At 38.9% G+C, this 25,287-nt stretch overlaps 1 protein-coding gene across 4 annotated transcripts; it reads right to left on the bottom strand.

Annotated features, from left to right (window-relative positions):
* Window positions 1-1,049: 1,049 nt before the first annotated feature.
* gpsm1b (G protein signaling modulator 1b) lies at window positions 1,050-24,829 on the bottom strand. Of its 4 annotated transcripts, none has more exons than XM_073860310.1 (14): window positions 24,630-24,829; window positions 15,045-15,266; window positions 14,795-14,930; window positions 11,578-11,720; window positions 9,508-9,631; window positions 9,278-9,393; window positions 8,787-8,942; window positions 8,568-8,676; window positions 8,375-8,489; window positions 8,229-8,284; window positions 7,976-8,137; window positions 3,614-3,725; window positions 3,213-3,418; window positions 1,050-1,910 (listed from the first exon to the last, which is right to left on the bottom strand). In XM_073860310.1, exons 1-14 carry the CDS (start codon window positions 24,686-24,688, stop codon window positions 1,728-1,730), a joined length of 1,899 nt encoding a protein of 632 aa, XP_073716411.1. In that variant the 5' UTR covers window positions 24,689-24,829; the 3' UTR covers window positions 1,050-1,727. The 4 variants fall into 4 exon arrangements, with proteins under 4 accessions (XP_073716411.1, XP_055056255.2, XP_073716413.1 ...); XM_055200280.2 differs by having other exon boundaries at window positions 3,566-3,725; window positions 24,630-24,828; XM_073860312.1 differs by having other exon boundaries at window positions 3,614-3,722; window positions 24,630-24,828.
* Between the last annotated feature and the right edge of the window lie 458 nt (window positions 24,830-25,287).

Raw genomic sequence — 25,287 nt, 5'->3', positions numbered from 1 at the left:
CTGATTAATTCACATCATCTTACATCAGAAATAAAAATAAGGGAAAAACACAGTTTGATCATTCAAATGAACATATAATGATCTGTATTTGATTTATGTATAAGTTAAAATCAATAAAGTTTAGTATGAAAAGCATTGCGTTTATATATTTTAAAACTTTATTTTATAAAGATGATTATGTTAACACTGATCATTTGTTTACTGATTTGAGTTCATTTCATTGTTAGTTAATTATGGAGTCACTGAAAATAAATTCATCATCATCATGAATTGGTTTTCACCTCTTTATGTAAAATTGAAGGATTATACAGAACCCTCATAACAAATTGTATGGCGTTTGCTTATTTCCACCACAAGGTGGCAGTAAGTTGATAAACCATTTAAAGGGGTCATATTATGAGATTTTACAAAGATGTCAAATAAATCTTTGGGTACCCCAGAGTACACATGTGAAGTTGTAGCTCAAAATACTCTACAGATAATTGATAATAGCATGTTAAAATTGACACTTTGTAGATGTGAGCAAAAATGTGCTGTTTTGGGTGTCCTTTTAAATGCAAATGAGCTGATCACCATAATGGTGGTTAGTTGAAATTGAAACTCAATGCTGCTGTCAATTATTTTCTCCCTCTGCACTAAATGGCAGTGTTGTGGTTGGATAGTGCAGATTAACGGGTGGTATTATTATAATAAGATCCCCTTCTGACATCACAACTACCTATTTTTTCATATGCTTGCAGAGAATGGTTAACCAAAACTAAGTTACTGGGTTGATCTTTTACACATTTTCTAGGTTGCATCCCTATGGAGACCCAATTATAGCACTTAAACATGAAGACAGATTTTCATGGTATGACCCCTTTAAACAAAAAGTTGTTTAATCCTATTTGATATTTTCTACACAAAATGAGTGACATAATTGATGCTGCGCTGTATGTAAATCAGTTTGAGTGACACTGACAGAGACTTCATCAATGTCTTAATGACACAAACCTCATAACATCTCAAACCTCTGTCAAGAGTCACGATTTTGTCAATAAGCTTTAAACTTTTATGATTATCTTTCACAGTCCGTTCACAGCCTTTCTTAACACCTTTAATAAATAGATTTGTGAAATGTGAAAGAGAAACAGAAATGATGAGAAGCAGCCCTCATGTCTTCATTTATTGTACAATGATGTTAGCAGTGATGTTAAAGCACAGAAGTTAGCGGCTCTGGTGATTTTACTGCACTAATACTGTCACTAAACACACAGTAAAACAGAGCAAAACTCCTTCAAGTCCTTATAAAATTCCCAAAATCAACAAATACAATCAGAGTCTGCAGTTAAGGCAGTTAAGAAGTTTAATACGACCGACACGCTTGTGCACAGTAAATTACACTAGCATAGCATTCATCTTATTCACAAACCATCATCATCATCATCATCATCACCCATCTGGAGCAGATTCTGACTTCAATCAGTCGTATTAAAGGTGCTAAAGAAAAGTTTGTGTATGTTTTCTATTGATCGAGAGAAAGAGCTTCAGTCAGCATCACATGACGTGTGATGAGGAATCGTATCGTACCGTACTGTTAGATCAATAGATGATTGGCTTTAATTAAAGCACCAAAGGAGAAACACTGAGATGGCACTTGTGTTTATGTCTCAAGTGTGTCTGCAAAATACTGTATGAAGGATGATTTTCACTCATGTAGTCCACTGCAGTATTTGGCCCGTGTGGATTTATCCCGAATCAGAGGCCGTGGGGTCTCTCTCGTCCTCGTCTGATGGCAAGTGTACACGCTGTTCGTCCATCCTCTTGGCTTGGACTCTTTGGATGAGACTGAAGAAATCTTCATCGGGGACGGTGGGAGCTCGTGGACCTCCTTCAGGTGGAGAACAGCGCTGGTCATCTATCCTGGACGACTGAAGATATAAACAAATGAGATCATCTTGAGCTTGTGAAGGCAGCTAACATCTCTGATGTGTCTGATCTAAAGACTGTGATCATTGGATATCTTTACATGCACAAACTTTTGTCAATCTGACTGAATTTAATCTGATTGCAGGATATGACAGTACAGTTTACATGCAATACTGTAATCTGATTCAAATGTTTGTTTACATGCACATTCTATATAATCTAAACCAAATGTAAGACCAGGGTTGCCAGATTTGCATATCAAAACCATCCCAATGGACATTCACAACTAGCCGAAAAGCATCTCGATAACTATTTACAGCCTAAATACAAATAACTAAAAAAGGAAATCCTTTCGTCTTTAACCGCAAAAAACAACTATTGGAAACAATTTAAACAGTAGCCAAATCTGAAAAAATCAGAGGACTTGGCAACACAGCGCACACATCTCTCGTCAAGTTAACGCTTTGTCTCTGGATAAATGTAGAAAGTTAAGTTGTTCTTAAAAAGTTTTCAGATATAGTCAACAAAAACAATTTTCAAAAGTCACAACGCTCTTTTATTTCTTTATGTAATGTTATGAAAGACATGAACGCTGCAAAATGTACAGCGCGTGATCCCATTACCTTAATAATGCGTGTTGCCATTGCATGTTTCTGTGATAAGAATCATGTGATACGTAAATAAGAGGTAAATATAAGACGTGAAGTTAAGCACAAATCTTCTGCGCACATGCATGAGGTATTTTTGTTTTTGATTGAGAAAATACTACGATTCAAGCGTTTACATGAGTACTTTTCTCCTGATTATTGGATGACAGATTGGACTATGCTATCCCTTTCAATACGATCTAAATTTGCATCTGACCGACCTCAATTCTATTGATTAAAGTGTTAACATGAAGGCTTTTCAATCTGATTAAGCCATCAATACGATTACAAACAGATTATTTGGTTGCATGTAAATGCAGCTAGTGTTAACATCAGGGGATTTCAATTACTGGGAGGAATAAATGTCATGTGAGACGTGTAATGAGGGGTTTACGCCGGTGAATGGTTGCTTTTGTCTGCACTGAGTGCCGAGAGGTGAAAAATGTTCAACTTTGGGTGAAACGCTCAGCTCGTCAATGTCACTTCTCACTCAGTCGTCCAATCACAGTGCAGGAGGGTTGAGACAAAAATCATAACAACCAACCAGCACATGATATCAGCGACTGATAAACAAATCAGAAGTATCATACAAGTCCCTTTCAGCCGTGTTTAAACACTTTTTCACACGCCCCCTAACTCAATCTCATCTTCAGTCACCTGACATTTGATGAGCATATTGAAGAAGTCATCACCGGGCTCCTGAGGATCACCGTCTCCACACAGATGACCCAGATTATTGTGTGTGATTCTGAGTCCAGGCAGATTACCGACGTTCACCCGCTGATCATCCAGACGACGACTCTGAGTACTCGCGATCAAATCAAAGAGTTCCTCAGTCTGAGGAGACGTCAGAAGACTCGTGTCTGAGGGAATCAAACACAACAAATCATTCACTCTCATTATCTACATTTACTACTTTGTGAAAGAAATCCTGTCTGTCATATCAGAAGATAAACTGGAATCATTTATTATGTGTGTGTGTGTGTGTGTGTGTGTTTGTAAAGACTGACCGATGACATCATTCAGAGAGTTTGTATCTGCAGCTCCTGTGTTCTCACCGTTGGGACGATCGTCCAGATTACAGCGCTGGTCGTCCATACGACTGCTCTGAAATTTACTCAACAGGTCAAAGAAACAATCCTCATCTGAATGATCTCGACTCAGCTTCTGCTGGAAACACAACCATCACTCTTAAGTTAGTTCAGTGTGTCAGTCTGATCTCAATGCTCATGTCAACTCACAATCACAATCTCAGAAACACTGTGTGCGCAACACAAAAACACCCACACACACACACACACACACACACACACACACACACACGTTGGCATATGTGGTTTATGTATTTGCTATTGTAAAAACTGTATATTGTATTTCCTTCGCCTACCCCAATCCCTAACCCCAACTATCACAAAAACCTTTAATCTATGAAAAACTACCATTTAGGGCCGGTTTCCCGGACAGGGATTAGACTAGTCCTAGACTAAAATAAATGTAAGAGCTGTCCAAACTGAAAACAACTTGCACTGACTTATCTTAAAATACACCAGTGCCCTTTGTTTTGCTTCAAAATTCACACAAGTCATGTTTTTACTAAGGCATGTTTGTAAAAACTAGTTATATTTCCTAATTAAACTAAGGCCTAGTCCTGGCTTAAGATAATCCCTGTCCAGGAAACCAGCCCTTAGTATGTTTGTTAAGACCTTCAGTCCCCGTAAGCATAATAAACATGTCATTACACACTACTCCCATAAACAACACACACACACACACACACACACACACACACACACACACACACACACACACACACACACACACACACACACACACACACACACACACACACACACACACACACACACACACACACACACACAGAAAAATATATACATACATTATTTAATCAATGTGCTTTTTTCCTGCTTGAATACAAATATCTTCCTTTATGTTTTGCAAAACAAAACCATTTATACAGGTTTGTATTAACAACTTAAGGGTAAGATTTTTCATTATTGGGTGACCTTTAGGTATAAATGCATAAATAAATAAATATTTTTATATTTGTACTGTTTTTGTTATATTACATTTCTACATTTATTCCTGTATTTATTTATCCATGCATCATCTATTTTCTTCATTTATTTATTTCTGTATTTTTGCATTTATATGTGTATTTATTTATTTATTCATTTATATTCAAGTCATTTCTTATCCTCCAAACAAACACACTACAGAAACTATCTGATAAATTTACAGTAAGACCTCAGGAGTGAAACACGTCTAATGCACTGATCTATATAAATGGTCTAATGTCCTGTTAAAAACACAACACGATCACACTTTCATCAGCATTAGACTGAAGTGAAGATCTGTGAGGTGATCATCTGTGTTTGTGATCATTCAGCTGTAAGAGCAGCACACATGATCTGATCAATGATGATCAATACGAGCCTGCGGGCGCTGCTTTACTGTCATATAGATTAACAAACAACAGCTTTATAAACACATTAAACACCAGCGGCATTGTTACAATACACAATCAGACTCATTCATTCATGTAATAATAAAAACTGAAGGAGAGACACATTTCTGCCCATCTGTGACTACTGTTATACAAAACTATTACAATAAGTCCTCAAATATACACTAAACATCACAACAAACACACACACTAAAGTCACATGAGAAATGCATGCAGATATAAATTCTCACATAATTCTGATCGAGTCCCTGAGAATCCGTCCAGATCACCGACACTCACTCACAACACCTTCACTGTCTGATCTCACTGTCTGCTCACATTACACTTACTTCAATAATCCATTTACACCAAAGAGAGAGAGAGAGAGTGAGAGTGAGAGAGAGAGATAGTTGGAGAGAGAGAGACACTACATGAGTGTGTGTGAGAGAGAGAGAGACAGAGAGAGAATGGAAAAGCCATGAAAGGTCTTTGACTAAATTACATCACGGTTTCCATAGAAACCCGACCCAAGTGTTATGGCCTTTGGTCAAACCCTAAAGTGTGTGTGTGTGTGTGCGTGTGTGTGTGTGTGCGTGTGTGTCATCATCTGAAGGTGTGACCTCATTATGGACAAATATCATACCCATAAACCTTTATGTGAATGAGTCTGATCATCAGTACTGTGAGATGTATTGGCTGAATGACTTTAATAAGATCACAGTGACATCATGATGATGATATATTTATACCACGGGTCTGATGAATGCTGCATTCTGATTGGCTGAGAAATGTTCTATGGGTGTTGATTATTTTTCTGTAAACCGCACACCTATCTTTTCAAATGTCTTAAAAATAGACACCAGAGCAATGTTTGTGGTAACCGTGGTATAAGCGGAATAATTGACTCCGGTCCTTTGAATTATTTGAAAATAATGCACACCTGCGGTGTAACGGCACTCCGCTTCGCGTCGTGCCGCATTACCACCTTGGTGTGAATTATTTTCTTATAATTCAATGACCCGTCGTCAATTATTCCTTACTTATTTATCATTATAATATATAACATTACTCTACACTACAGACATTACTAATGAAAATAATGATGCCATGCCAAAATAATTCTGTGTAGTTTCTTCAAGCAAAATTCTGTGAAGTACTCAGTGGTCAGCAGAAGGGGCGGAGCTTAATGACTTAACACAACAACAGTGAAGCAGGAAACAGTGAAGTCTTTTATGAGTGTTCTGTTCAAAATGACCACACTATATATATATATATATACAATATAGTATACTAGATGATCAAGTATACAGTACACAAGTGTAAAGCGTAGAGCTAATCTCTGGATCCATGACACAACTAGCAATTTAGCGTGTTTCTGCGTGTGTGTGTGTGTGTGTGTGTGTGTGTGTGTGTGTGTCTGTGGGTGTCCGTGTGTGTATGCGTGCGTATGTGTGCGTGCGCATGTGTGTGTGTATTGATCAGCAGGAAACACAGAGTGATGCTATCAGGTAAAACCATCATCATTATCAAATACCTGCTTCAAATACTGCTGTCAACACCTCAAAATTTACAGACACAGACAGAAAACAGAGACACAGACAGACAGACAGACAGACAGACAGACAGAAACACAGACAGACCGAGACAGACAGACACATGACAGACAGACCAAAACACAGACAGACAGACAGACATACAGACAAGCAGACTGAGACAGACAGACACAGGACAGACAGAGACAAAGACAGACAGACCGAGACACAGACAGACAGAGAACATACAGACTAAGCCACAGACAAACACATAGACGGACGGACAGACAGACACAGGACAGACAGACAGACACAGGACAGACAGACAGACTAAGCCACAGACAGACAGACACAGGACAGACAGACCAAGACACAAACAGACAGACAGACACAGGACAGACAGACTAAGCCACAGAAACACAGACAGACAGACCAAGATAGACAGACACAGGACAGACAGAGACACAGACAGACAGACAGACAGACCAAGACACAGACAGACAGATGGACAGACAGGCATACCGAGACAGACCAAGGCACAGACACAGGACAGAAAGACACACAGACAGACAGACAGACAAACTAAGCCACAGACAGACCGAGACAGACAGACAAAGGACAGACAGACAGACAGACAGACAGACAGGCAGGCAGACACAGGACAGACAGACCAAGACACATACAGACAGACAGACACAGGACAGACAGACAGACCGAGACAGACAGACACAGGACAGACAGAGACACAGACAGACAGACGGACAGACAGACCAAAGCACAGACAGAGACACAGACAGACAGAGAGACAGACCGAGACAGACAGACACAGGACAGACAGAGACACAGACAGACAGACAGACAGACCAAGACACAGACAGACAGATGGACAGACAGGCATACCGAGACAGACCAAGACACAGGACAGACAAAGACACAGACAGACAGACAGACAGACCAAGACACAGACAGACAGATGGACAGACAGACAGGCAGACAGGCAGGCAGGCAGGCAGGCACAGGACAGACAGACCAAGACACATACAGACAGACAGACACAGGACAGACAGACAGACACAAGACAGACAGAGACACAGACAGACAGACGGACAGACAGACCAAAGCACAGACAGAGACACAGACAGACAGACGGACAAACAGGCAGACCGAGACAGATAGACAAAGGAAAGACAGACCAAGACACAGACAGACAGACAGACAGAGAGACAGAGAGACAGACACAGAGCTGACAGACAGACCAAGACAGACAGACAGACAAAGGACAGACAGACAGACAGACAGGCAGGCAGACACAGGACAGACAGACCAAGACACATACAGACAGACAGACACAGGACAGACAGACAGACACAGGACAGACAGAGACACAGACAGACAGAAAGACAGACAGACAGACAGACACTCACTGGAGGTGTGACATGAACAGTGATGTCATCAGTATCCACAGGTGAATCAAACCACTGTCTCTCGTCTGATGATTGGCTGTCTGTATATTCTCTTCTGTTGGATTCAGACTGATGATTCTTTGACCTTTTCACTGCACCATCAACATCTGGAGCATCTCCATTCTGGAATAAAACACATACGCATCTTTTGATGAAATCTTTTTAATGCATTATTTGTATTTGCTCATGATTCAAGTGATGTGTGGTGTTTGACCTTCCAGAGATCAACACTGTCCATGCTGCTCTTCTTCATGAATTTGGGTCTGGCTCCTGAAAATCAACATTATTTTAAAACACTTCATTTCATTGAAATCTATACCACGAAGACACATGTGTACTGTCAGAAATCTCCTGTCTTACCCTGAACTGTAAACTCAGCATCAGATGGAGAAAGATCAGCGTCCTTTACACCAACCAACTCCATCAGCTCCTCCACGTTCATCCTGGCGGTCAGTTCTCCGTTTCTGTCCCCGATCTGAGAAGAAATGAGTTGAATATGAGTACAGTAAGAGGAGCTTAAAACTACTGAACATATCAAAGCGTTTCTGCTCACCTCTCTGGAGATGTCCAGATGTTTTCTAGCGTAGTGTAAAGCCTGACGGTGGTTTCCTAAAGAAACATAAGCATTACCCAGACTCCAACACGCCCGACCCTCTCCAACCCTACCAGAGACACAGAGGACATCTACAAACCAGAACTATGAACGTACACACAAGTCATCAATAAGTCTTGATTGTTATGAGTAAATCTGGGATGATTTGTATGTTGAGACCTGTCGGCGAGCTCTTGAGCGATGATGAGATGTTTAAGATGATAGTCGATAGCTCGCTCATACTCCTGCAGTAATGTGTACGTGTTTCCCAGACTGTAACACGCCTGAGCTTCCATCACCTGATCCTTCAACTGACGAGAGAGCTGCAAAGTTTTCCTGAATACAGAAGAAGAAAGAAAAACAACACCAGTACTTCATCAGAAAATATATCATGGGTTCTGATTGGTTGCTTGGTAGCTTATTCTTAATATTTACTTCCAATGTAGTTCATCTCTTTATGGGCCTTTTTACTCTTATTTCTAAATGTATACAAACATGTAAATGCATCTTGTTAGATATACAGAAGTGTGCGTTCATGTTTTTTTTATCTAATCTTACACAGATACGTTTTCAGTTTTCCATCATGACATGTACAGTAGTGTGATGATAAAGACAGGAGTGTATACGCAGCGCACGTCAGGTCCTGTAGATGGCGCTGTTGTCATGGTTACCTGTAATACTCGGTGGCTGCATTAAACTGGCCAAGGAAAATGAGAGCGTTGCCTAGGTTACTGTACGCTCGCCGCTCGGCTGCCTTGTCTCCAAATTCTTTGGCGATGGAGAGACGCTGTGAATAACAAGAGGGGCTGTGTGTTACTTTAAAATGCCCGTTAGCATGACGTACACCGCCAAAAACTAAAGGAACAAAGTTCATCATCATCTGGTGATGTGAAGGCCGTACCTCTCTGTGGAACTTGATGGCATCAACAAAATTACCCAGCAGGTAGTGAGTGTTACCAAGGTTACCAAAAGCTCGTCCTTGTGCAGCTCGGTCTCCTAACTCCTTAACCAGAGACAAATTCATTCTGCAACAGAATTCATTTTATTCAAGACTGAATCACATCAACAGACAAACTGAAACTTTTTCACTTTTATAATTTATATGTATCTCCTAGCATACAAAAACATTACCCATAATGCCACAGAGACGCAAGAATTGAACAAAAGATTTAAGAGAAGAATTCCCGGTGACCTTGTCAACTAGGTGAAACAGATGACTATATTTTATTCAAAATAATACAAACGCTGAAATATAAATGAGAAAATAACATAAGAGTTCACACTGTTCTTGCTTTCATGAAATATTTAAGACATATTAGAGGAAGCTGACATTTCCAGTCTCTTGAATTACATCATTCACTATGTCTCACGGGATTCAAGTTCCTTTTCTTATAAAAGACCTTTATGTACAGAGTCTTATTATCTTTGTACATTTGTGATTTATATTCAATAAAAAAAACATTATTAGGGTTCCCACACTTAGTTAACTTCAAATTCAAGGACCTTTCAAGAACTTTCCAGGTCCAACATGCTCTAATTCAAGGACTAATTTTGGGGACACATTTCAAGTGAGAGCAAGATTACATCGTGTTAAGTTTTAAGATACATTGTTACAGTTCCCTTTTGAGGGAACTCGCGCTGCGTCACTGCGGTGACACTTTAGAGACGCCTCCAGGGGTAAGTGCGTCTGAATGTGTATATCAAATTCAACCAGAGGTGAGGCTTAACAACAAAGACAGGAAGTATATTGCTATCTGAAATATTGCCAAAGATGGCGTAACAGGGACGCAGGAAGTATGACAAGAGAGACGCAGCGTCTCGTTCCCTTCTCAGGGAACAACAGTTACATACGTAACCCGAGACGTTTTCATGTGTCACACACAACTATGCAAAAAAGCATTTTGGTATAAATCAACATTCACATACAGAAGATATAAGCATTTAAAGGGAACAGTTTAACACGTGTGCTTAAAAAGTCTAGAATATTTTGGATATTATCCTACACTACACAGGGAATAATATGGATTTTTTTCCAGAAAACTTTTTGCATAAAATAGATTCAAGTACTTTCAATGACCTGTATCTATGTATGTATATTTTCAAAAACTTCCCAGGGCCTTTAATTCCTTATTACTTAGTACTTAAATGTATAATTACAATGTAAGAGTGATGCCGTAAAATAAAGTGTGACCGACTCTTTTTATTGAATCAAAACTCCTCAGCGTACCAATAAACAAACAACTCTCACGAACCGATTCTTTAATGTAATTATTTGTATAAATATACACCAATGATGAAGCCAATGAACAGTCCTGGTGAGAATAGACTTATCTGATATAATCTCATGTCTGTGTTGTGTATTAGTTAAGCAGACGTGAAGCAGTAACCTGATGTGAGAGATTCTTTCTCTACAGATCTTTACAGTTATTATACATCTAATTTTTTCATCCCCTGGAGAGTTTGCTACCTTTGGCTTAACTTACTACTTTACTGTATACGTTACATTATTACTATGCTCGTTTTTCTATATGCTTTTCATACATCTATTAATGTAAAGCTGCTTTGAAACAATTAACTATTGTGAAAAGCGCTATATAAATAAAATGGAATTGAATTGAAGAAATATTGACAATATCTACACATGACAGTTTAATCCAACTTATTTATCTATAAACCAATCTGTCTAAAAACTGCAGCCCTGGTTGTGTTTTGTGTCTCTTGTTGTGTAGATGATTTGTTCTCCTCTTTTAGGATGATCAGATTTTCCGGTTCTTTGTGTTTGACAGTAAACAGAGACACATGAGATTATAACTGTTGATGTTTTATGTCTTCAGTCTGACACGTCGAGTGTCTGGTTTATGTGCCTTCTGATAAGAGTGAGTCGCTCAAACAGGTCTCGTTGGATTCAGATGTCGTGTGTAGAGTAATGTTTAAGTGTGAATGTATATGATGATGTGTACGTCAGACTCACTCATAGAAGGCTGTAGCTCGCTGTAATGTGTCTCGAACATCAGGATGAAGATCTCCTGGATCTTGTGAACAACCCCACAGCTGCTGTTTACCCTTGGCATGAAAGACGTTTCCAATGTTATACAGCGCCCGCGCCTCACCCACCTGACAATGATCAACAAGAAGCAAGAACAGTTTATTGACGTCTACAACTTTCATTTTTACATCATTTCATTTCTAAATGTAACAGAGCTGCTTTAACTAAGACTTAACAGGAAGATATTTCATTTGTTGGAGAGAATCAAAGGTTTAAGAGAATTAAGGTTAAATCAAAAGGTAATAATGTTCCTCTGTTTGACTTTCTGTATTAAGATAGCACGGATTACTGATTGTGTCAGGTTTTTTTATATAATAATGGTTTTATTCATTTGTTTTTGCAGTATTCACACTTACTGTGCGTTTACACCAGATGTGAATGAAGCTAATAAATGATGCTATTAATGTGTAGTTGAACATTTGAGATTTTTAACTCGCTTTATTAGTGCGTGAAATTTGCAGCATTTACATGTGAAATTCAGACGTGAATACGCTCAATTTGCTGTCTTTAGCTAGCTTGTAGTCTCATATATATATATATATATATATATATATATATATATATATATATATATATATATATATATATATATATATATATTAGGGCTGTCAAAATTAACGCGTTAATAACGCGTTAACGCAAATTCATTTTAACGCCACTAATTTTATTAACGGAGATTAACGCAACGCGCAATTTCTGTTTGACCCTTGGTCCAGCCCATAGTTGAATGAACAGAGACGCAGACAAATGTGACTCTCTCTAAATGAGTAAAAGGTTTTCATAGAAATAAGAACATTAAGCAAATTGTCTACCAAATCCAATGCTCTAAATGCTCGTTGGACATCTGATACGATCTTTATTTATACGTCTGAGAGGTGTAACGTTACCGTCCTCCTAATGCTTAATCTAATACAAAGATGCGTCTCAATTCATTTTGGTTTCGCTTTTATGCATGACTTAGAAAATAGACTGCAGGACTTGCTTGATGTTAAAAGAGTCATTAAGAGAGATAAAGTTCGGTACCTGATTAATGTTAAAGAGTTATTAAGAGCGACAAGACTCAAAAGCGATCCCCTCACGCTGACTGACTGATATCTGAAGCGCATGCACACAGACGCGCGAGTGCGCGACCCGGATATATAGACATCTACACAAAATTACAGTTTTACAAATATCTGTTTTGATAAGAATTCACGCAGGTAGGCTCTATAATCTGTTATGTTTTAAGTAAATGTTTGGTTAACTGTTGGGTAAAACTATCTGATGTGTAACATTATATTAGATCACTTAGATTTTAAGCAGTCTGTCTCAATGTCAATCAAACAAAAGGAAAAAAAGTTGAACATACATTGATGATGTTTTTGCTTTGTGTGTGCTAAATCTATTAGTTTTACCAGTGATTTTAAGGTATTGATGTGGTAATATAATGTATGGATGTGGAAATGTTTGTGGTAATTTGACTCTTTCAACTTCAAACACGTGTAGTTCTGTCATATTTTGTTATATTTCAACAAATCATGCATTGTTCTATGTTTTAATAGAGAATGTCAAAATATGAACAACTATTTTTTTTAAATTTGCTAATTCCGACACAACTTGCCAGCACAGGTCACAAATGATGCAGCAGCAAACAAAAATGGAGAAAGAAAAATCTTCTGAAAGGAAAATTCATATACAAAACAATGGCTGGTGATTCTGTTAAAATGTAAACAGGCTGTTGTTAACATACATTTGCATAAAGCATCTATATATGTATATATGATTAGAATATTAAAAACCTGAAAAGTGTTAAATTAGGGTAAATTTAGAATGGATAAAAATGTGCGATTAATTTGCGATTAATCGCAGTTAACTCATGAAATCATGCGATTAATCTAGATTAATTTTTTTAATCTATTGACAGCCCTAATATATATATATATATATATATATATATATATATATATATATATATATATATATATATATATATATATGGCTAAAATTGAGTCAAGAGCGTTTTTACAACTTACCAGATTGTCCGACCTCCTCACTCACTTTCTTTTAAGCAAGATCCTTTTTATTCCTATTTATATTAAAGGGATATTCCACTTTTTTTTAAATATGATCATTTTCCAGCTCTCCGCTAAAGTTAAACATTTGATTTTTACCATTTTGAAATCCATTCAGCTGATCTCCGGGTCTGGCGCAAGCACTTTTAGCTTAGCATAATCCATTGAATCCAATTAGACCATTAGCATCGTGTTAAAAATAACCAAAGAGTTTCGATATTTTTCCTATTTTAAACTTGACTCTTCTGTAGTTACATCCACCGACAGAAAATTAAAAGCTGTGATTTTCTATGCAGATATGTTTAGGAACTATACACTCAAACTGGTGTAATAATCAAGGACTTTGCTGATGTAACACAGCTGCAGGAGTCGCAATGATATTTCGCACTGCCCGAAAATAGTCCCCTTAGTAACTTTCAATGGCAGTGGACTATTTTCAGGCAGTGCGTAATATCACTACGACTCATGCAGCTGTGTTACATCAGCAAAGTCCTTGATTATTTCGCCAGTTTTAGAGTATAGTTCCTAAACATATCTGCAAAGAAAATCACAACTTTTAATTTTACATCCGTCTTAGTACACAATGTAATTACAGAAGAGTCAAGTTTAAAATAGGAAAAATATTGAAACTCTTTGGGTATTTTTTTAGCGTGATGCTAATGGTCTAATCAGATTCAATGAATTATGCTAAGCTATGCTAAAAGTGCTAGCGCCAGACCCAGAGATCAGCTGAATGGATTCCAAAACTGTAAGAATCAAATGTTTAACTCTAGGAGAGCTGGAAAATGAGTATATTTTCAATAAAAGTGGAATATCTGACAAAGTTCCGATTTTCAACTCATCTAAAACGGTCAATTCAAGCCGCCTCATTCTTGCGAATTGCACCGCAGAATGTCTATCGCGTCTTTGCATTGACTAAATATGTAAATCACTCTCGATTAATGATTCATTCACTGGCATAACCTCAGTGACATCACAACCTTTCTGTATAAAGCTCAGGGACATACATCATGACAAACTATATTAATGTTGAACTGCTGTCAGGTTTCTATCTATGTAGAAATGAGACATTATAAGTGTAGTTGTTTGACCTTGTCTCCTTGTTCTTGAGAAATGTCCAGATGTCTCTGACAGCAAACAGCCGCTTCATCATATCGGCCCAGAACCTTCAACGTGTTTCCCAGATTCCCGCTGGCTTTTCCCTCCCCGATGCGATCGCCTATCGTTCTGATGACATCACATGCCATGCAACATGATTTTTTTACTGGTGTGTTTGTCAATGAAAGTCAAATATAACTTTATGATGTATTTGGAGTTAATGTTGAGAATGATGTGAGTTACCGAGCGAGCGTCAGGTCATGTCGATGATACTCCAGAGCTTTGCCGTACTCTTTCAGGTAGAAGTAAGCGTTTCCAAGCTGACTGTAAATGGCACTGAGGGTCTTTAAATCTTCTGTTCCCACCTGAACAGCGGCTTCAAAGAAAGCTGTACCACCCTTAAAATCCCCTGCTTTACACAACCGCTCACCCTCCAATGCCAACTCCAAACATGACGCCTCCATTCTGAAAAAAACACAAGAGAGGATTTGACTTTTATATGTTGTGTTGCAGATTCAAAGATAAACTGGTACAATTAAAAAAAAATACTTTAAAGGGGGGGTTCAATGGTATTTCATGCATTTTGACTTATTAACACAGTTATAGAGTTGTTTCCTCGTGCTAAACGTAGGCAAAGTGTCAAAAAAGCAGTTGGGCGTGTTACAGAGTATTTCTGTGCCGAATGCACTTCGTCAGGGTTCGTACAAGTTTCGAAAAGTTTTTTTTCGATTATGGGTCCAGCTGACGTTTCAGGGGTTTTCTATACGTATCACTTTTTGGGCACTTCACCTGGAAAACTCCGCCCACCCGTCAAATCAGCGGGAGACACTAGAACTTAGAAACATTCACATCACGCGACAGCTTTGTTTAATTTCAAAACTCAACAATGGCATGAATGAAGAAGTGTGTTTTTGGATGTAAAGAGAAGAAAGTCAGCCTTATGAAAACAATGGATATAGTTTATTATCTGGGGTAGCAGCTGAGTTTTGCATGTGTGTTTGATGCGCTGGATTTCATTGAAAAGTCCCAACCGGGTCATGACGAGTTGCATGCGGTAAGTAAGACTTCTGTCTTATGTTGGAAATAGGCGCGTGCATATTATATAAATGACACAAACATGTAGTGAATCATAAATTAAAACAGTGTTGTATAGTGTTGCATGACTCGTACTCGCTCCTCCCGCAGCAGTAACTCCTCCTCCTTCATTTTTTTGAACATTATCGGAAAGATTCAGTAAAGCTAAAATTTGATTAAACTTAATACTCTGAGATTATGTAATCTCATTACATTATGACTTATGTCATACTACTCTATGGGTACTCCAGATTAACATCAGAAATGCAGAAACAGCTTGTGTTATGTGAGCTTTAAAACAAAATTCATAACGTAAATTTTCTATAATTTTATGAGAAAATCATACAAATTCAAGCTTAAAGTATTCGTATTATTCATAATAAAAACTACATGAACAAACTCATAGAAAATGGAACTTAAAAATGTCATGTTTCGAGATTTCTCTCATTCAAAGTTCAGGCCAAAGATTTTACATAAAGAGCCACTCACTTGAAATGTAAACCTTCTTTTAATATGTTGATGTCATTTTCACTGAACCATTAAGTTACGGTGGGAGAGTTATTGAGTGACTAACCAAAAGTGTTTAGTTTATCTCACAGCCTGACTTCTGTTGAGGTAAAAGGCAAGAATGTTTATGTAACGTGCAACTTATGTCTCTCAACGTCTGTAATTCTGATCGAATGAAGCACCTCACATCGTCACATGCTGCAACAAAATGACTGTTTTCTCTTTAGTGTCCATTTCATTCATTTAACAGATTTCATATTGGGGGCATCCAAGTTGAAACGCAATAGTTACTTTCCCTGGTAATTAATTACTTTTATAATGATAGATGTAACACAGTTACTAACTCAGTTGATATTTGTAAGAAGTAACTAGTAACTATTCCCAACACTGCTGATGAGAAGCTGAAGAGGATAAAAAACATTGACCCGTATTGGCTGAAGTGAGGGAATGTAAGGGTTAAGTGTTTATATTTTCTAAATGTGAATTTTTATCAATGTTTTTGAGCACACTGGTTTAAGGCGAAACTGAAAAAAACTTCTTTATTGATTTCATGGGAACAAGAAATGAAAATGTGTTATGTTTATGGTTTGCCAACATGCTGGTTGTTTTTCATTACGCTTGAGCGTAAACATCTTAGTTTGAGAGCTGAAAGCGATTAAATGCTGTTCTACTTTGACAGGCAGCTCTGTAAAATATCTTTTTTCCATGAAACAGTGATGCTGTTGTAGTTTATTCAGCAGTTCTGTGGTCAGAGAGGAATTTTGGCTTTAGTTGCAGTCAGAACCACACATTCACCTCTGAAAGAGAAATCAACAAATACATCAGCAATGCCTGATTCTTATAAGACACCAACATCTCACTCGTTCTCCATCTGATCTGCTGACACAACAACTACTAAAGACACACAGTGTTCATACTCACTTCACAAAAACCTAACAATCCTTACTTTCCATTGTCTTACAGTGTTAACACTTGATCTCTCTTAAGCTCATCTCTTCTCTGTTGCTAGGGTACATGGGGTTGTTTGCAACATGGTTGCTAGGGTGTCCTGGAGCTGTTTTAAACACGTTCATATGTGGTTGCTAGGGTGTCCTGGAGATGTTTTAAACACGTTGCTATGTGGTTACTAGGGTGTCCTGGAGATGTTTTTAACATGTTGCCATGTGGTTACTAGGGTGTTACGGAGTTGTTTTAACCATCTTGCTATGTGGTTGCTAGGGTGTCCTTGAGATGTTTTAAACACGTTGCTATATGGTTGCTAGGGTGTCCTGGAGATGTATTAACCATGTTGCCATGTGGTTACTAGGGTGTCCTGGAGTTGTTTTAACCATGTTGCTATGTGGTTGCTAGGGTGTCCTTGAGATGTTTTAAACACGTTGCTATATGGTTGCTAGGGTGTCCTGGAGATGTTTTTAACATGTTGCCATGTGGTTACTAGGGTGTTACGGAGTTGTTTTAACCATCTTGCTAAGGGGTTGCTAGGGTGTCCTGGAGATGTATTAACCATGTTGCCATATGGTTACTAGGGTGTCCTGGAGTTGTTTTTTACCATGTTGCTATGTGGTTGCTAGGGTGTCCTGGAGATGTTTTTAACATGTTGCCATGTGGTTACTAGGGTGTCCTGGAGTTGTTTTAAAGATCTTGCTATGTGGCTGCTAGGGTGTCCTGGAGATGTATTAACCATGTTGCCATGTGGTTACTAGGGTGTCCCGGAGTTGTTTTAACCATGTTGCTATGTGGTTGCTAGGGTGTCCTGGAGATGTATTAACCATGTTGCCATGTGGTTACTAGGGTGTTACGGAGTTGTTTTAACCATGTTGCTATGTGGTTGCTAGGGTGTCCTGGAGATGTATTAACCATGTTGCCATGTGGTTACTAGGGTGTCCCGGAGTTGTTTTAACCATCTTGCTATGTGGTTGCTAGGGTGTCCTGGAGATGTATTAACCATGTTGCCATGTGGTTACTAGGGTGTCCCGGAGTTGTTTTAACCATCTTGCTATGTGGTTACTAGGGTGTCCCGGAGTTGTTTTAAAGATCTTGCTATGTGGCTGCTAGGGTGTCCTGGAGATGTATTAACCATGTTGCCATGTGGTTGCTAGGGTGTCCTGGAGATGTATTAACCATGTTGCCATGTGGTTACTAGGGTGTCCCGGAGTTGTTTTAAAGATCTTGCTATGTGGCTGCTAGGGTGTCCTGGAGATGTATTAACCATGTTGCCATGTGGTTACTAGGGTGTTACGGAGTTGTTTTAACCATCTTGCTATGTGGTTGCTAGGGTGTCCTGGAGATGTATTAACCATGTTGCCATGTGGTTACTAGGGTGTCCTGGAGTTGTTTTAACCATGTTGCTATGTGGTTGCTAGGGTGTCCTGGAGATGTATTAACCATGTTGCCATGTGGTTACTAGGGTGTCCTGGAAATGTTTTAGCCATGTTGCTATGTGGTTGCTAGGGTGTCCTGGAGATGTTTTAACATGTTGCCATGTGGTTACTAGGGTGTTACGGAGTTGTTTTAACCATGTTGCTATGTGGTTGCTAGGGTGTCCTGGAGATGTTTTTAACATGTTGCCATGTGGTTACTAGGGTGTTACAGAGTTGTTTTAACCATGTTGCTATGTAGTTGCTAGGGTGTCCTGGAGTTGTTTTAAAGATCTTGATATCTGGTTGCTAGGGTGTTATGAAGTCGTTTTAATTGCTATGTGGTTACTAGGGTGTCCAGGGGTTGTTTTAAAGATCTTGCTATCTGGTTGCTAGAGTGTCCTGGAGTTGTTTTTACCATGTTGCTATGTGGTTGCTAGGGTGTCCTGGAGATGTTTTTAACATGTTGCCATGTGGTTACTAGGGTGTTACAGAGTTGTTTTAACCATGTTGCTATGTTGTTGCTAGGGTGTCCTGGAGATGTTTTTAACATGTTGCCATGTGGTTACTAGGGTGTTACGGAGTTGTTTTAACCACGTTGCTATCTGGTTCCTAGAGTGTCCAGGAGTTGTTTTAAACACGTTGCTATGTGGTTACTAGGGTGTCCTGGAGTTGTTTTTACCATGTTGCTATCTGGTTGCTAGGGTGTCCTGGAGATGTTTTAAACACATTGCTATCTCGTTGCTAGGATGTTATGGAGTTGTTTTAGTACACAATATGCCAAACAACGTGTTTAATGTAATAATGATCGATTCGATGAGTGTAAAAATACTACATGTTTTATTCTATATAACAGATGTAAATAGTCTGACATTGGTGTCATGAAGTAAAATAATAATATTTACTAACACAAAAAGAATAACTATGAATATTATAAAGTAACATTTAAATATTTGACAGAAGTACTATGACAGAAGTACTATGATTTTTAATGATTTTTAGTTCACAAACACAAACAACCTCTTGAGACAGAGATGTACACTGGTACTAGTAGGGTTGTGATGTCTTAACACTGTCATTAACTAATATAACACACACTACTGCTATCTTATATAACAAATATACATACACTTCTAGTTTGTGTAAGTGCAAATATACAAGCCCATTTGAACAGGATTATAGAAACAGTCATCCATATCTACCTGTATTTTGGTTTGGTGCGAATCATTTCAACATAGACATTAAGTTCCAGGTTCAGGGGTCTCAGGGTGGCCTGTGGTCTCAGGCCGTGATGAAGCAGACGACACACGGCTATCTGAGCATCACTGAGAGAGGACGCTGTAGTCCACATCATTACACAACGTCTCCACAAACACAATATAATCCACACTGAGCAGTAGCAGTCTTCTTCAACTAAACACCAACAAATCTCAAAAAACCTATCTGTTTTAACGGCACAAACCTTCGTGACAAATGCCAGCGTTCATCTGCAGGACAAACAGTGTTGTGAAGCTGCTTTAATTCTCCTGAAGGACACAATAATCCTGAACCTGCTGACCTAAGAGCTCTGCACATAAACATCTCAAACAAACCCTCATCTTGATTCAGTATATTCATCTATTATTAGATGTTCATGTTTTCAGGTTCAAGGCCGTGGACAGGGCCCATGTTCAGATCTGGACAGATGTTTGGCAGAAATTCTAACAGAAACATCTTTTATTCTTTATATTACAGACACTTTACAGTACATCTGCTGGAGAAACTATGATTCAGAGATACAAAAAGAGGTTCATCGTTTAGAAGTTTCGATTCATTTCATTTCATATATACAGTTTGTTATATGGACAGCTTTGTTTAAATGAAATATTTACTTTATCACAGATGTAATACAGACTCTATTAGAGATCAATCTGGCCCACTGGTTTAGACCAAAGGCTGTTTTCATTGAGTTTGACATCATTACACGTGCTGTAGTTCAGGTCAGTCAGTATATGAAGTGAAGTGAATGTCAGCGAGTGTTGACATGAACATCTTTGATCTCAGCATCAATCTGCTGTCACTCCACAGTGAGCCACGAGTGTTAAAGGCCAACATCTGACATGAATATTTAACACCTGACAGCTTCAGCATTTACACTCATGTGTGTACAACATGATAATGCTTTACTGTATATGTTTGTATTTCTTTAATCAAGCTGACACAGATACGACTGCTCTTTCTAATGGAGTTGTGGATTATTCTCCGAGGGGTAATCCAGAATTACACCTAATGAGATTGACAACCAGCCATTACCAATTCGTTCAATTGAGTTAGTTCTGAGATAACAGCGCTCAACTCCTGAATGAACACAGATTATATAACCTGATCAAAAGCCCACGCAGCATTTTTGTCAAATCATCAAATATTTTTATGTTATTTTATTTTAAGTTAAAGAATTTTAAATTAATTTTAGAAGTTATGTCAACTTTTCACAAGCCAAAACTTAAAATAGTAGGTTGAATTGACTTAATCAACGTAATACTGTATTTTCTTTACAGTGTACAGTTTAAAATTAACTAATTGTATGATGTAAATGATTAGTTTGGGTGTAATGACTGTAGATTTAATAGATGTTGATGTCTGTGTTTGTGTAGCTGCTAATGGCTAATAAACAGATGGACTGGTCAGATGCAAAAGAGTTAAACAGGTTATTTCAAAGCCAAGGATTTGAATGCTGGTGTGCTGGCCAAATAAACCACCTCCCCAAAACCACGGCCCAGCGGATCACTGAAACAAAACAAAAGATCTTCATTTCTTCTCCTCAAAGTAACCACAAGTGAACCATACAGCAGAAAGTTCCTGAACGCTAAAGCTTTTCTAACTCAGAAAGAGACGTTGATCCGGTGATAGATCTGAACTGTTTACTACAGAAACTTTACATTCAGAATGATTCTTGAAACGTTGCTTGTTCTGAATGTATGGTGCTGATTTCAGATTATTAACAGAATACTTCAATATAGTATAAATCTTGTAAGGGTGGTTTCCTGGACAGAGATTATCTTAAACCAGGACTAGGCGTTAGTTTAACAACCATGCCTTACTAAAAACATTACTTGTGTGCATTTTAAGGCAAAATAAAGGGCACCAATGTATTTAAAGATATGTCAGTGCAAGTTGTTTTTAGTTTGGACAGCTCTTACATTTATTTTAGTCTAGGACTAGTCTAATCCCTGTCCAGGAAACCTGCCCAATAGTGCATAATGCAAATTATATCTCATTAATACGTATTAGCAATATGTCCTTTAATATGAATTATTCCATACAATAAAATGGGTTTTTTTTTTCAAAGTCATGATTTGACTGTAAATGCATCTTGACTAAAAGTACAAGAAAACTGATTTAAAATCTTGTGGCTGAATGTGATGGTGCCTTTACAAGAGAAACATAATTTCAACCCTGTCATTGTCCTTCCTGGAGTCACAGTCATGTTCCTGTAGCTCAACTAGTAGAACCTTGCATTAGCAGCACAAAAGGTCAAGGGTTTGATCTCAAGGAAAACACACACTGATAAAATGTAGCTTGAATGCACTGTAAGTCACTTTGGATAACAAATGCATAAAAACTTTTGATTGACGAATGCATAAAAACATAAATATAAATCTTTAGAATTCACATATAAATGTATATAATATATTTCAGCATATGGATGAGTCAGACAGACAGATATTCATCTGTAATAAACTCAAGTCAGCAGACACAACACTGGAAATGAATCCCAGCTCAATGAGTACAGACCAATGAGTTTTTTCTTTTTTTCTTTCCCCATCTGTGTTATTTTGTGGTATTGTTTGTTATTTTATTTTATGTTTTAAGTGATGCAGTAGTTGTACCTACTGAAACAAACACCTTTTAGCTGGAGTAGCTGGCTTGTTTCAGAGGGGTTTAGGACACTTTTAGCTAGTCTAAGGCTAGAAGACCGTCAATCACAACACACACTCGGTTACAGGACAACGTACGTCACTGTTAATCACAACATACACTCGGTTGCAGAACACCGTCACAGTCAATCACAACACACACTCGGTTGCAGGATGTCACCGTCAAACACAACACACACTCGGTTGCACAATGGCACCGTAAATCACAACACACACTCGGTTGCAGGATGGCACCGTCAATCACAACACACACTCGGTTGCAGGATGGCACCATCAATTACAACACACTCGGTTGCAGGATGTCACCGTCAATCACAACACACACTCGGATGCAGGACGTCGTCCCCATCAATTACAACACACACTGGGATGCAGGACAACGTCACTGTCAATCACAAAATACACTCGGTTACAGTACAACATCATCGTCAATCACAACACACACTCAGTTACAGTACAATGTCATTGTCAATCACAACACACACTCGGTTACAGTACAACGTCACTGTCAATCACAAAACACACTCAGTTACAGTACAATGTCATCGCCAATCACAACAAACACTCGGTTACAGTACAACATCACCGTCAATCACAACACACACTCGGTTGCAGTACAACATCACTATCAATCACAACACACACTCGGTTGCAGGATGTCACTCTTAATCACAAAACACACTCGGTTACAGGACAACGTCACCGTTAATCACAACACACACACGGTTGCAGGACAACGTCACCGTCAATCACAACACAAACACTCGGTTACAGTACAACATCACTGTCAATCACAACACACACTTGGTTGCAGGACAACTTCACCGTCAATCACAACACACACTCGGTACAGTACAACATCACTGTAAATCAAAATACACAATCGGTTACTGTACAACATCACCGTCAATCACACAACACACAATCGGTTACAGTACAACATCACTGTCAATCACAACACACACTCGGTACAGTACAACATCACTGTAAATCAAAACACACAATCGGTTACTGTACAACATCACCGTCAATCACACAACACACACTCGGTTACAGTACAATGTCACCGTCAATCACAACACACAATCGGTTACAGTACAACATCGGCGTCAATCACAACACACAATCGGTTACAGTACAACATCGCCGTCAATCACAACACACAATCGGTTACAGTACAACCTCACCGCACATCACAACACACAATCGGTTACAGTACAACGTCACCGCACATCACAACACACAATCGGTTAGAGTACAACGTCACTGCCCATCACAACACACAATCGGTTACAGTACATACAACATCGCCGTCAATCACAACACAGAATCGGTTACAGTACAACATCGCCGTCAATCACAACACACAATCGGTTACAGTATAACGTCACAGCCCATCACAACACACAATCGGTTACAGTACAATGTCACCGTCAATCACAACACACAAAGTACAACATCACTTTCAACACTCCTCTGACATTACAGAAGCCTTCAGAAACTTGAAGGCTTCATATGACTGTAGTCTTATGTTTTTACGAGATGAAACCTGTTAAAATACTTTATCATAAGAATTAGGACAATAACATGCATAATCAATTCAGTACGTCATGAGTCAATATAACTGAAATCAGATCAAATAAACAGTTCAAGAATCCAGTTCAGCAGAAATCTGTCTCGTGCAGCATGAATACAGAAAGCTGCTAATGTCTGTCAGAACAGAAAATAAAACAAAACGCTGAATAGTGACGTTATACTGATGTGTGACACAATACTGTCTGTCTGTCTTTAGATTAATCATGTATCTGTCTGTCTCTACAGACCCTGATGACAATCTGACAGTCATCTAAAATCTTGAGACGGCCCGTCTGTTGCCTCATCTACCGGTAGATCCTCTTCTTCATATCTAACAGTTACCACCTCTCCCCAAACCAAATGAGACCCTCACTCCTGTTTCTGGGGGTCATTCTTACCTCGAGTGGAGCCGCTTACTGGCCAGATCAGAGTCCATACATCCTAATGACTGAGCCATGAATGAGACGAACTGAGATCTCAGACAGCTGCCGCTGAACCTCAACACTTTCTTCTTCCTCTGCAGATCTGAGCAGCCGCACTACAGCCGTCAGACTGTTTGCGTGCGCGCGCGCGTGCATGTGAATGTGCGTGCAGCTGGCGAGGAAGTGAAGTATTGTGCAAATAGTCCATATAAGGCAAAGCCCCGCCTCTCTTGTGTGACGTTTAGAAGTAGGAAGCTGATTGTGTGTGATTAGGCGTGTTCGACTTCATGCGGCGCCGCAAAGACCGACAGCCGGGTGACGTCAAAGTTCCGCGAGAGCGATTAAAAAGCAGACTCTTCCGTATGATTTCGCGAATCGCTCTCGCGGTACTTTGACGTCATCCGGCTGTCGATTCTTGCGACGCCGTATGAAGTCGAACAAGCCTATTATGTACGTTAAAGCCTCGTGACCTGCTAGAACGTAATCCAGCGTCGCCGACATATTGGTTGGGTCTCCTCACTCTACGCTGGCACCAGAGTCATTGAAGAGCGAGCAACTATGCTCGTATTTTGTGCAGCTTACGGTTGCAATACCCGGCTCTGTATTGAAGTAAGGTTTGATTGAACAATCATTT

The sequence above is a fragment of the Misgurnus anguillicaudatus genome, chromosome 22, assembly GCF_027580225.2.
Source record: "Misgurnus anguillicaudatus chromosome 22, ASM2758022v2, whole genome shotgun sequence".
Taxonomy (NCBI): Eukaryota; Metazoa; Chordata; class Actinopteri; order Cypriniformes; family Cobitidae; genus Misgurnus; species Misgurnus anguillicaudatus.
This window is presented reverse-complemented; position numbering and strand designations above follow the sequence as displayed.